This window comes from Salarias fasciatus, chromosome 20, assembly GCF_902148845.1.
Source record: "Salarias fasciatus chromosome 20, fSalaFa1.1, whole genome shotgun sequence".
NCBI lineage: Eukaryota > Metazoa > Chordata > Actinopteri > Blenniiformes > Blenniidae > Salarias > Salarias fasciatus.
In genome coordinates, this window is record NC_043764.1 from 11,732,067 (window position 1) to 11,745,840 (window position 13,774).

Here is a 13,774-nt window from a genome sequence, read left to right on the forward strand (position 1 = left end):
TTATTGCATATTTCTCAGATAAACAACAAAGCTCATCAAAATCAATCACAATATTGTAAAAAAAAAAACAAGGTAACAATCTGGCTTTTTTTTCTTTTTCTTTTTAAAAAACTAATAAAAAGGTTTGAATGTTGATTTGATTCAAATTACAGCTTGTGATTTGAAAATGAGTAAACTCTACAAATTGTGTTTGTTCTCAAGTATGTTTTAAATTACATGCTTCAGAAAATCATTCATAAATCTTTAAGTTCCCAAGAATACTTGATTGATTGCAGTAATGCGAGTATTAGTATTTCGTTACTTTTATGCCTGCAGAGGTAAAATAATAATTCTGGGTGAGAACCCTGGGCGGTGTGTGGATCAACAGTGACCCCTGCTGGAGGAGGTGGGAGTTGCAGGTCGTTGGATTCACTGTTTATCCGTGAGGCTCTGCTGTTTAAGGTCCGCTGACAGGAAAACCAGGGCGAATTCAGGTGAGACCTTTCCGTACGCGTTGCTACAAATGTCAGTGTGCATAACACAACACCCGAAATCTATTTCAAACCAGCGGTTTGATCGTGAGGTCGTTTTGAGCCCCGAAGAGTCAGCTAGCAAACTGCTAACGTGGCTAAGCTAACTGTCAGTTGTTCAGGAAGCTCATTTGTTGTTAATTAAACATCCTTTGAGTCTCTACGGTGTGAATTGGAGGCTTCAAACAAAAATATAGCATTTCACATCAGTAAAATAAGTATGTAAGGTGATAGTTTGACGGATAGTTGGCTAATCTTGTGTGAACTGAAGCTAATTTCCTTCTTGGTGTGGAGCGAAACAGAAAGTTGTTGTCAGTGTGTCATGAAGTGAAGGTCAGTCTGGGAATATTATGACTTAATGCTCACTGTCTTCATGTCTGCTTGCAGTTATTTAATTACTAATACTTAATCTGTTGGCTTGAATCAGCGTCTTGATTTCACACTCAGCTTGTTGATATACTTTCAGGCGGGTATTTTCTTGTTGTGAGACAAATAGCAGGATAATGAAGTGAAAGTAGAGTCAGAGTTAACCCTTCAGACATACGTAGCTAGTACAGATGAGAGTAATTTTCTCATCCTTTCTTTGTGAGGAAGGCTTTATTTTCCTTGAGATCATCACAGTGGTAAAACCATGCTTCTTGTTGACACTGCAGCTTGTCATATTAGTGGACAGGACCAGTCTCAGAGGTGTTGGTCATTATTTGTCCATCCCACTGACACACAGGAGAAAATGTAAACACACTTCTCAATAAGGAACAGCATCACTTCAGCATCTTCACCGCCTTCTGCTGCAGTCAGGATCAGAAAACACAATAAAGAATTTTCTGACTGCATCAGCTGCTTTGTTAAAGCACATATGGAGTGTTTGGATTAGATTGTTTGTAGCTTTGGCAGAAGTAAATATATTTTTGTTTGTGCCCTTTCCTGTAACAGCTCTGAGTGCAGCAGATCGCAGGATGGACACAACGGCACCGATTGTGGTTTTGGCCACCAGCTCAGCTCTGACTGCCGTCTTCTACTCCATGTACAAGAGCAGAGCCACTACGGTGACGAGATTAAAGGTGAAAGGCCTTCTTACTGAACAGCTGAGCGTTTGCTTGTGAATTAGAACAGCTTGAGACACATTTTTCTTTCCCACAGGAAGCGAAAAAAATCTCGCTTGACCAGGATTTAAAAGCCCTGCTGTCCGAAACTCCTGGAAGATGTGTCCCTTATGCTGTCATAGAAGGTTTGCTTCACAGTTTACTATTTTCTGCTTCGGCTTGACATGACTTAGGATTGATTGACTTTTGTGTATGAATTATAGGACAGAATGTACATTACAATTAACAAAGTTTGCATTTAATTAGAACCTGCTTGATGCTTCCCATGCAGTAACAACTGTAACTTTTCATTGTATTTGTGTGACTTGTTTTTCCCAGGTGTGGTGAGATCTGTTAAAGAGACCCTAAACAGCCAGTTTGTTGATAACTGCAAAGGTGTGATTGAGAGACTGACGCTGAAAGAGGAGAAGATGGTGTGGAATCGCACCACTCATCTTTGGTAAGATTTTTTTAACTTTAAACACAAATGAAGCTGAAATGGCATTTCTGCGCAGTTCTGTTTGTTCAGTTCTGTTCAGTCTGCTGTGTTAAACCCTTCCAAGCAGTCTTTTCTCATATTAGTCAGAATATTGTCTTCAAAAACTGACATCTGTGCAGAAAGATGACATGATTCCTCCCAGCCGTTCAAATCCTTCACAAAGCAGTAGCGTCGGCGTCGTGTCTTCGGCACAGCAGATGGCTCTTCTGACCACGACGGCAGCTTCAGCACACAGTTGCAACCAACTCTGAAAATCAGCGAGAAGCTGCTTCTGTTCCGCAAAGCTACTATCAACACAGACATTTCTCACATTGAATAACCTTTTTTTTTCTTCTCTTTTGATATGAGAGAAGGCAACACTACATCTGACATAAGTTTATACTTATGCTCACATAATTTAGATCAGAGAAAAAAAGGACGTCGCCATTCAGACAATTCAAAATCTTTAATAATAACTTGGAAATTTTGTAAAAACAAAGAAAATATATTTGTGCTCATTAGAAACAAAAGTGGGGGGAAAAAAATCTACAGATGTTCCCAGCACAATACTACTGTAAGAATGACTTTTATTTACTTCTGAATCAGTAACAGTGGTACGAATTTGGACAAGCAGACCACTTCTGGCCCTGGTTCTCAGTCTTTGTGGCCCACAAGTCGAACTCCAAAATAGCAGAATATTTCAATAATTCCAGGAAGAACCCATTCAAGTTGTTGGAATTATGTTTTTATTATTTAGTTATTTCACTCTTTAATTTGTCATTGTTTGTACTCATTATGTGCAATAATTCCCTTTGATTGTTTTTCTGATTTTCTGAAACTATGGTATTGGTTTTGCAGCTCTCTATAATTGCAGTATTGAATAACAAATAAAAGCTAATATTTTCTGGGATTAGTCGCTGTCGCTTTTATATTTCCTTATGAGAGAAGTGTGGGGATGACATTTTGTGCCTGCAGATTAATTGAAGCTGTCCACCTCTGCTGAAGTGTTATAAATTGTTATTTAAATGTTTAGACTTTGGGGAAAAGAAGATTCACCAAATTCTAATGAAAATACTTCTCAGTTGCAGCTCTAACTGTGGTTTGTCCAAACAGGAACAACACAGAGAAAGTCATCCACCAGCGCACCAACACAGTCCCGTTCGCCCTCGGGCCTCACGATGATGACATCTCCACCTCGGTCCGGGTCATTCGGCCGCTGGACGCCGCCGAGTTGAACCTGGAGACCACCTACGAGAACTTCCACCCCACCGTCCAGTCCCTGTCCAACGCCATCGGCCACTTCATCAGCGGGGAGCGGCCCAAAGGCATCCAGGAGACGGAGGAGATGCTGCGCCTGGGCGACAGCGTCACCGGCGTGGGCGAGCTGGTCCTGGACAACAACGTGATCAAGCTGCAGCCCCCCAAACAGCAGGGCTTCTGCTACTTCCTCACCCGGCTGGACTACGAGTCTCTGCTCCGGAAGCAGGGCAACGGCGTGCGGCTGTGGCGGATCCTCACCGTCCTGTTCGGCGTGGCCGCCTGCTCCACGCTCCTCTACATCCTGTGGAGGCGGTACGAGCGCCACAGGAGGAGCAGGAAGGAGAGGAGCATGCTGGAGGAGTTCAAGGAGCAGCAGAGGAGGCGGATGCGCGAGCTGAACATCGACGAGGGCAGCGTGTCGCCCAGCAGCTGCACCGTGTGCCTGAGCCGCGAGCGCGCCTGCGTCTTCCTGGAGTGCGGCCACGTGTGTTCCTGCGCCGAGTGCTACGAGGCGCTGCCGCAGCCAAAGACCTGCCCAATCTGCAGGGCGCCCATCCACAGGGTGGTGCCGCTTTACAACAGCTGAAACCAGAAAACACTTTCACAAAAGTGTCGATTTTGTTGTTCCTGCTTTTGTTTTTGCTTTTTCTGCCACTGATTGTCAAAGTCATGGTCCAATAACAACAATCAAATTATTTAAAGTGGAATTCATATGGATTGAAAGTCTTATTGTCATCTAGAGACAGAAAACTAGTTTGCTTTGTATTCAGACAACAAAATGTCCATCACACAAATGCTTCCCAGAAACCAGAGTCCAGAACTGTCAAACTGATTGATAAGCCGAAATATTGGAAGTGACACAATCTTTAATTTGGAAATATTCATTGTCTAAACAAAGGTGAACTTTGTGTTTCGTCAAACTGCTCATATTAAAGTCAAAGGTCAAAGTGAGCTTTATTGTCAATGACACACACACACACACACACACACACACACACACACACACACACACACACACGTCTCGCCTCATCTCCCTCCATGTAAACATGAATTAAATCAAACAAAAGCAGAGCAGTTCTGGGAAAGCTAGCCAAATGTATTTACAGAGAACCATCCAGAAACAAGGCAATCCACCTGAAAACAAAGGGATTAAAAGTGTTTAAAAGGGACAATTATTAGTGAAAGCTTTAAGATGAGAGTCTGGATCGGCCTTTCTGACCGATCCAAACTCTCTGCACTATTCCCCCTGTAGAACTTACAGGAATCAAACCTGATGCCTGTCACATGGGAAGAGTTCAGCCTCCTGGCTGCCTGCTGGACGATTCTGTTTCCCTGTCCGGTGGAGCCATCCTGCAGGGCTGCCAGGTCTGTGAGGGAGGGGAGGACGGCGCTAACGATCTGCGTTCACCATCGACTGCGTTGTGACATTTAATGAATGTGTGTTACGACTGTGAGATGATGAAGCTATCAATAGGACCGTCGGCTGGAACGCTCGGCTGTTGTGTCTTTGCTTCTCTTTCAGTTTATTGCGTTCACTTGCGAGCGACCTTGCACAAAAACATCCACTTATCTCTTACAAAGGGAACAGATTCAGCCAGAAGATACTTTGAGTCTGCGCTCTCTGTTCCAGGTAGAGGCTTCAAAATGAGCAGAAGCAATAAAAACATCAATAAAGCATCCTTTCACTCGCTGCATCCTCTTTCAGCACGACGCTCGGTGTTTACACAGCGAGCGAGAAGCACTCAGTTTCTCAGCATCAATGTTTTTTTTTTGTCTCCCCCATTTTATCTTTAAGACGCTTTTGGGAATCATCATGTTCAGGTTTGATTTAAAAACCTGTCCAAAATGATCAATTAGTCTGTTTTATGGTTTGGATTCGGTCTGGTTTGCTGCTTTATTTTTTATTATAAACACAAAATAGTTTAGTTTTGCATCACAAAAGAGTGAGGCGCCGAGTGGGGGAGCAGGCCGACCCTTTCCTGTTGGCTCCTGATTTCCCTCCAGATGTCGGCTAATAAAGGAGCAGGCTACAGGTGCTCGGGCTCCAGAACATTAAGACTCCGTATGTGGAACGAGTGGCAACTTGAGGACTCGAGGAGGAGGAGGAGGAGGAGGTGGTGGGGGGGCCACACACCCCGGGAACAGTTCCTCCTCTGATCGTTGGACTCTGAGCCCGTAACCGTCGCCTGTTTGCACCTGAAACCTCATTAAAGAACAGTGCAATGTGAAAATGCTGTAATGCTTTGTTCATTCATTAGATGTTGATTGGACTGGGAGTCGAGGAGAGGAGAGTGGGAGTAGTCCGTGTTTCCAGACCCAGATTAAGTTATCAGGGTTGGTTCCCTGACCCCCAGGCTCTGGACAGTAAACCACCAACCTCTAAAAACTCAATCCACATCATTATAATGATAATAGAGAGAATTAAAAAAAATCAACAAGGTTTTGGTTTTTCACACCTTGCTGTGAAATCACTCCAAACTAACTGAAGTAATGAGTTTGACTCTGATGTTTATTATACTGGCAGCCTTGTCCTCAGGTTTGTCTGAATGGATGGACTGACGGAGTGGAGTTTCCTGCCAGGAGAGGGGGGTGTTGTCCTGTGAAGGAGGAAAAAAAAAAAGGACTTGGAGCTCAGAAAGCATCAACAGGCTTCAAAACGTGGGTGTTTTAACTTGTGTTGCAACAGCTGTTTCACTTTTAGTGCCACCCCCTGTCTTTATGATTTCAGAAATTTGTTGTCTCTGTAAAGCTTCTTTTGTCCTTTTTTATCCATGAAATTATTTAATTACAGAACAGCTTTCAGGTTAAATGTTTGAAAAAAAAATAGATTGTTCAGTGTGACTATTGTTCGTCTGTCAGTCCAGAAGCCAGGAGACAGAGGAGAAATGCTTCAGCACGTCTCAGGGCAGCAGGGATGCGCACAGGGCTCCGGCTGCCTATAGCACTTGGAGACACAGAGAGAAGCTTTTTGTTCTTTCCAATTATTCAGCATTTAAAACCCATATTATGCCCAGAATCCCCAGATGTATTATTTAACATTATGTTGGGTCCTTGGCATTATCATTGTATTAGTATTCAGCAGCAGGCTCACAGATAAACGCCTTTCAGAGCTGAGCTGGTCTCTGAAGGAAGCCGATCTAAATGTCAGACATACAGTGTGATCAGGTAGAAAGGCCGTTATTCACTGCTCCCTGTCCACACTAACAACCCAAAATGACCAGCAGGGCCATAAGTGATTTAGAAATATATCATTCTGCTCCTTGTTTTGGTTCAGGGTCCAATTTTTCTTAAATTAGTGGGTTGTTTTCTTCTTCTTTTTAACACAAACAAGTGTTGTAGCAGTGAATTCTGTACTCTGTAAGAATATGAAAACATTTAAAAAAGAAATTATTTTCCAACAAAGTGATGAAACTGATCGACATGACTGCGAGAGCGCTCCTGGTGTGGAGTTTGCATGTTCTACCTTGCCTGCTTGGGAAACATCCCAAAACATCCTTGTCAGGTTATTTTCTGACTTTTTCTGGATGAATCAGAAGAAAAAACAAAGATAAACAGAAGAATGATCAGTCAACGTCTTCCATTCGGTCCATTTCCTTTTGACCAGACACTTTCTTTGTACGGCTTTTCTTTTAAAACCCTTGCTTTTTGCCGTTGACGCTATTTTTCCTTCAAGTGTACTTTTCCAAAGCGAGGATCCTGAAAGAAGCCTCTTGTGCACACACACTGCTTCCTTCAGCCAGTAGTCGCACATTAACAAATCCACTTCTTCCTGATTGGGCTGCAAACATGAAAGCGGCAGCGGCGGCAGCTCCGGTTCAACACCATGGAAACACTTCAGTCCATCCTGCAGGGCTTTTAGCAGCGGTGACCGTCGCTGCTCTGACAGAGAGAGCACCATCAAAGACATTCCTGCTATTATTCCCCACTTAAGAGTTTTGCATTTTAATTGTGCATGAGGATTGCGGTTTTACAAAAAAAAAAATGAAACAAAACAAAACAAAAACACCACAAAAGCAGAACACAGGGCTTAATGACAGAAGTGAATACCACAGTGTTTACTATGAGATGGATGACATTAAAAAAAGACAAAAAAAAAAAAAAATTGATTTCCTGTAAATGCACAATTTGACCCACTTTCACATCCTCAAGAACAATTTGTTTCTCTCTGATGATCTTAAGCTGGAGAAGGATTAATAAAGCAAATAGCGCCTGAGAAAAGACTGAGAGTGGCGTAAATGCTCCAACTGCCATGGAAACTGCCTCTTGCAGGAGATTATAGCAGGACTGTCAGTGTGAAGAGAAAAAGAAATCTGCAGTCAAGTCGAGTTCATTGATTCAGGTGCATCGGTCATCATCTCCATTGATTAAAACGAAATAATCCTACAGGCCGCAATCAAAGAGCGGATCCTGTTCAGTTCTGTCACGCTGTGTTTTCTTCCTTTCTCCACTTCAGGCTCATGAAAGTAGTTTCATTCTGCAGGATGGAAGGAAGTGGTGTCACTCTTTAACAAGCATGCACTCATTAAAAGGCAGAACCCTGGAATCACTTCAGACATTCACGCCTTTCATCTGAGAGGTGGGAGACGTCGGGCCGGTGGCTCCACTTTCTTCTCTGTGCCATTTGTCAGCGGGCGCCGTGGCACCTTCACAGCTGAGGACAAGCTGTCGTTTGGAGTGTGTCTGCATAAAGGAATAAAGATCCAAGTCGTGTTTTCAGGGCACAGCTGCTGCGCTGCCCTCGAAAACTAACAACAAAGTGCCTTTGAGAGTAAAATGGTTGCTTAACTTAACAGAAAAGGACTTTCAGATCATTCCTCTTGTGGATGTAGTAGCGATGTGACAGCCTGCTGTGGTCATTTTATCTAAATCAAAACAGATCTTTGGAACTGAAGTGAGATGTAAATACAGTTCCAAACCAAGGCAAGCCTCCAGATAAACAAAAAGATAAAAAAAATAATAATAATAATAAATAAAATGAAAATATGTCTTTAAAACTGTTTTTTTTTTTTTTTTTTCAAATCCCTGAGATATTTTATGTGGAAAATATGACCGTAAAACTCTCCTGGATCTTTAGCTCTTTCAGAAAGAAACTATGGTTTCAATGAGGAAATGTCCAGTGTGACTTGATGTTTTTCTTGTCCTCTGTTTGTGGGGAACTGAATCAGTTTAGCTTGACAAAGAGCATCAAAAGCTCGACTGCAACTGAATCAATGTAACTCAAGCATCATAAATCAAATATATAAAATAAGGTACAGTGCAAAACCAGATCTATGTCATTCACAGAGAGAGGTTGATAAATGAAAACATTTTATTCATATGTAAAAATGACCTCTATCAATGCAAGTTTCACCTATTCATTATTTCTAAGTCAAAACCTGTTTTTTAATCATGTATTTAACCCATTCATAATAATGCTGCAGTGCAAAATGACAGAAGCTCTGACCTGCAAGCTCCAAAACCTTATTTTTTCTTTTTACTTTTACCAATAACAGTGGCTTTCACTTTTCAGAGCTGAGAGTGTATTTAAAAAAAAAATGGAATCAGAATATAGTACTTTGAAAATATGAGCTACAATGCAAGACCCAGAACTCTGCCTTTCAAAGTGAAAGCTTAAGTAGGACGGATAACCTGATACGATTCAGTATTGATCCTATTGGCTGGTAAGGTCAAACACAGCTTCTGCTCCAGAACCAGTTCAGTCAGAGTCACACTACATTACACAAAACCCAGACCCACAACATGACGGGCAACTTTTAATGCTGAAAATTTTTGCTCGCCAAATGAACAGATCAAATTAAAACTGAGTGTGAATTTGTAAGAACATGCACACCGAAGGCGGCAGAATTCATGATTTTAATTGCTTAATTTGTGACACGTTTTTTTCAGCAGCAACCTGAACTAGACCTTATTTCAGATGGTCATTTTAAACAAAGATGTTTCAGTTTATTCAAGGATTTTTTTTTCAAAGAGGGAGAGAATTAAATATGAACTTTTGTACTTGTGCTGCTTTGTTCTGTAACAATGGCTATTATGCTACAAAATTCAGCTCCAACCGGGCTTCATGTCAGCTTGACACCCGACCATTAAACAGTTTTTTACACGAGTGATGAACAGGTGTCAGAGGGTTTTTAACACATTGCATGAATGTCACTTTATTTGCATGACTACTGAAAACTTTGCATCGTGCAGATTTCATATTTACTCACTCCATGTATTTAGAAAAAAAGTTTGCAAAAATCTAAATCCAGTAAATGCAACCTTTGTGCACACGTGCCGCGTTTGCATCCAAAACGTGACACAAAACAGCTGAGCATCAAACCAGTGCTTGACTGGCAACCTTTTGTGGAGTGCAAGCTCGGCTAACGGCTCCCAATTAATGTAATTTATCTGAAGGGACGATTCATCAACTTCCTGTGAATCTTTACTTTTTAATTAGAATCCCTTTCCTGATTAAATTTACTTGGAAGTGACATATGTTTGTGCAATCATTAAATGGGCCATTAGAGTGTCCTCGTCAAGGCGAAGCCACCGTATCTATTGCTTCATGGAGTCGGACTGGAAATGGGATGAATAAATCAGTAAAATTAGACAGGAGGGAAGCCATTTTTCATGCGGCTTCCTTTCTAGAGCGCTTTGTAAAAGCTGAAACTAAGTGCTGCAAATAAATAATCACAAACACGAATGACAAACAACAATGACTGAAGTTTCTATTGAAACAACCAATCATCAGTGGGGTGAAAGTAACCTGTCTAACCCAGCGCACGTTCACTATTAGTGCGTGAGCAGTGTTTTTAAGAGATACTGGGAAAGAAAAACCAAGCAGGAAAAAGGAGAGAGGCATTAATGCTATGGCATCATCTTAACTCTTAAAGAAGAGACAACACTCATTCCTCATGCTCCACTCTCTCTGCTGGCCTTAAAGCTTTGATCCGAGCCCGTGCGCCGCTCTGCCAGCCTTTTATGTGCACACTGAACCCCTGTGATATAGTGGTCTGGATTAAATTAGGCGTCGGCCTCCACTCTGCGGTGCGCTGTGATGACGTGCGAGCGCACAACAAAACCACTTGTTTGATGTATTTCAGCAGGAACTGAAATGAAAGATAAGGCTCCGTTCAGAGAAGGCTTACTTTTGCAAAAAAAAAAAACAAAAAAACAAAACAAAAAAACACTCTTTTCTCTGCACCTTCCACTGAACGCATCCTATGTTACGTATTGTATGGCCAGCTCTATAAATGAAAGGTTGGCATTTTAGTTCAGAAAACAGATTTTCACATGGCCGAGTCAGTAGCTTAGCAACAGCACAAGTTTCAAACTTTTTCTAAGGTAGTTTTCTTTTCTTTGTGTGCTATTGAAAAACAGTCATGTCACAACATCCTTGATTAGAGACACGCATAGCTCTGAAACGCTTCACAGTGTAAATCCTGCGTCTCACAGGGCAGCAACTACTTGCAACTCGTTGAGGAGTCATACTTTATGTGCGTTTCTAAAACAATGCAAAAAGTCACATGAACTTGTGGGTAAATTTGGGAGTTTGCATGCATGCTGTATGACATTCCACCCACAAGTACATATTTTTGGCTCCTGCAATTGACGCATGACTGTTGTGCAACAGTAGAAAGACAAACAATGAAAAACTCTTAATCCAAAGAAATACAAAGTCTCTTCAGTCAAGCAATCTTTTTAATGGAGAAACTGAAGTTCAGTCTGGCATCCTGGGAATTTTTGAAACCTTCAAAATTTAGGCAAAACATCTCTCAGCTCACACAGTATGTTTTTAGATATTCTAAGAACTATTTCTCAAATTCCCTCAAGTTGACCAAATTCACTGAGATACAGACTTTTAAGGAGTGGCTGAGTCTTGTTTGATTTCTAAAGCAGAATTAAGGGGATTATCAGAATCATAAAAATTAGTCATTTTTAAAAGAAAGCTGATTGTTTTTTGACCCGGTCTTCCCCTGCCGTTCTGTTTGTGTTGATAGAAGAGGACATCGCCAGATACCATCGTTGTTGATGGTGAAACTCAATTTATCGTCAGAGAAAAAGACCAAAAGACAAACTCTTCAAGGCAAGGGAGCCGGAGCCAGATCCATTAAACTAATGGAGCAAGGAGACGAGGACTAACTCTCAGCAGCACAGAGACACACAGACAGACCAACAACAAGACCAGCCCATTATAAACCCAACGCCATCAGGTGACGACAATCACACACTCAGGCACAGGTGAAAGGCGTCGGGATGGGAGCAGCAATCAGACACGAAAAAGGGAAGCCAGGGAGAATGAAACGAGAGAAAACAAGATTTAGAGTCTCACAAAAAGAACACAACATGAACATGAACCGCGACACCCTCCCTCCCTTTTAGAGTGTTTTTACCTCATGATATTGTGGATGGTGTCGACAGAGCCACGTCTTCCTAATTAGTAGTAATTAGGAAGAGGATGGCTGCTGATCGGTGAAGTGTACCCTGCCTTTTATTCGTTGGCTGAAAATATTATATCAAATGTATGATTTTTTTTTAAGATTTAGCTGTGAGCTTCACACAGTTTTAGCAGAGTGTGTCATCTGCATAACTAAAGATACTATGAAGTCAAAACTTTGACATCATGTACTGTATTCTTTGTGATTCCTCTCATATGTGCCACCTGGATGCCATGTCTGAGATGATACAGGAGTAGTCTGTTTCTCCAATCAAACCATTCCTCCTACATCCAATCGTCTGTCTTCTGGAGATAACTGGTGCATGGATTTATTGATATCTACATGATTGAATTTCCATATCAGTAAACTATCATTCTTTAAATTACACAGTTGGGTGACTGTAATAATGTACCTGCTGAAAACAATCTCCCTCCAAAAGTGAAGTCAAACGTTGGCAGCGCGGTTCGAAACAGCACAAAAAGTGCACCTGTTCAATGAGCAGCTGGGAGGAATAAAGTCTCATCCGTGTTCCTGTGTTGACCTGCCTTCACAATGCGTTAGTTCGATCAGCATAAAGCTTCAGCTGCCTGAGACCTCGTGCACAGTGGAGACAATAACATTTCTGTTTACGTCAGTTCACACAAAACCACGTCTAGTGATGTTTCTGTGCTCACAAGACCAGATGAGAACATTGACATGGACGGAATACCACGGACAACTTCGGCTTTTGGTCAAACTGGATGACACGAATAACGAAAACGTACAAGAGAATGTCAGAAATTGTTCTAAATGCCCCGAAAACACTGACGTCAAGTAGACAGAACGCCTGTCCCATAAAATAAACCTATAAAGGTGCAATTCATCTTCTCTTCATCTGGAGAGACCTTTTTTTTTTTTTTTTTAAGCTTGAACTCACGGTTGCTCTTTTAACTTGTTTCCAAAAAAATAATTTTTAGTTTTATAACACAGAAAGATCATCAGGAAATGTCAGTGGAAATCTAGATTTTAAGTAATCATCTCCACGTGAGAAAAAAATTCACTCAGATGAGGTGCTGAAAAAGATGTCGTCACTCTTTTTGTTCTGGAAGAGAGAAAAATTTCTTCTGTAAGAAAACCACTATGTTAATGAAACTTCTGGCTGGAGAATCAGTTTATTACATGCACCTGCAGCCCATCAACAGTTATAAGGACACTACAGAAGCTTCCAAACAGCCTCAAACTGCCAACAATCCTTTTTTTTTTCTTCTTTTTTTTCAAAGGCACAAACAGCAAGTTGAATAGATACAGCACTATACACCTGACCCAGTACAAAATACAAGTTCTTACAGTTACAGCTGCACTGACTACTGCAATTACAGCACAAAAAATATTACTATGTCTACTCTGTATTTCTCATTTCAGAGGCAAAATACTGCACTACTGGCTCCGGTGAGGGCAACTCGGTCATCGAACAATGTCACATAAACTGGTTAGTTCATGCAGAGGAACGTATGCAACTCAAGCCTGAGTGGAAAACAAATACCTGAGTAAAGCAACACCGTGACGAAATAGAAGAAAATCACTGCTGCAACATGTTGACAAGGCAAGAGATGATGGAGAAATGTACCTGTTTGTTCTGAATTAGGAATAAAGAACCACCTGTTACTGCAGTGAAGACATTTTTTCTACCGACTTTTCACCTTGTTGAGGCACTTGCGGTAAATGAGCTGTGACAGTGATAACTGGCAGTGGCATTTTCTCGCTGAACTTCCTCTGGATTAGGTTGCACCAGTCGCTTGCAAATGTATTATAAAGTTTTAATCAAGTTTTGGATTTCGTTTAAATGGATTTTACAACTAAAACGCTCCCAGTTAATAATGACTTCGCTTTTAAATCTCTGAATCGGTTTCCTGGAAAGGTGTAATGTGATCCTATCAAGAAGAATCTCATTTAAAGCTTCCAGAAATGAAAAGTGATTTATTGTTTGATTATACTATCAATTTCCCTTGATTTTGGTACTAATTCATAAAAACAAATGGAAACCTATTT

General features: G+C 41.3%; 1 protein-coding gene across 1 annotated transcript; it reads left to right on the plus strand.

Moving 5' to 3' along the window:
* Nucleotides 1–387: 387 nt before the first annotated feature.
* Nucleotides 388–4,376, plus strand: mul1 (mitochondrial E3 ubiquitin protein ligase 1). The gene is made up of 5 exons (XM_030119751.1): nt 388–473; nt 1,443–1,570; nt 1,650–1,737; nt 1,931–2,051; nt 3,183–4,376. Exons 2-5 carry the CDS (start codon nt 1,466–1,468, stop codon nt 3,913–3,915), a joined length of 1,047 nt encoding a protein of 348 aa, XP_029975611.1. The 5' UTR covers nt 388–473; nt 1,443–1,465; the 3' UTR covers nt 3,916–4,376.
* Nucleotides 4,377–13,774: the final 9,398 nt, after the last annotated feature.

What these genes read in the sequence shown, in the direction of transcription:
- mul1 (XM_030119751.1), top strand. Translation starts at nt 1,466, where the DNA reads ATGGACACAACGGCACCGATTGTGGTTTTGGCCACCAGCTCAGCTCTG. An exon ending in CCCTTATGCTGTCATAGAAG is followed by an intron (nt 1,738 to 1,930) that starts GTTTGCTTCACA and finishes TGTTTTTCCCAG; the next exon opens with GTGTGGTGAGATCTGTTAAA. An exon ending in AATCGCACCACTCATCTTTG is followed by an intron (nt 2,052 to 3,182) that starts GTAAGATTTTTT and finishes TTGTCCAAACAG; the next exon opens with GAACAACACAGAGAAAGTCA.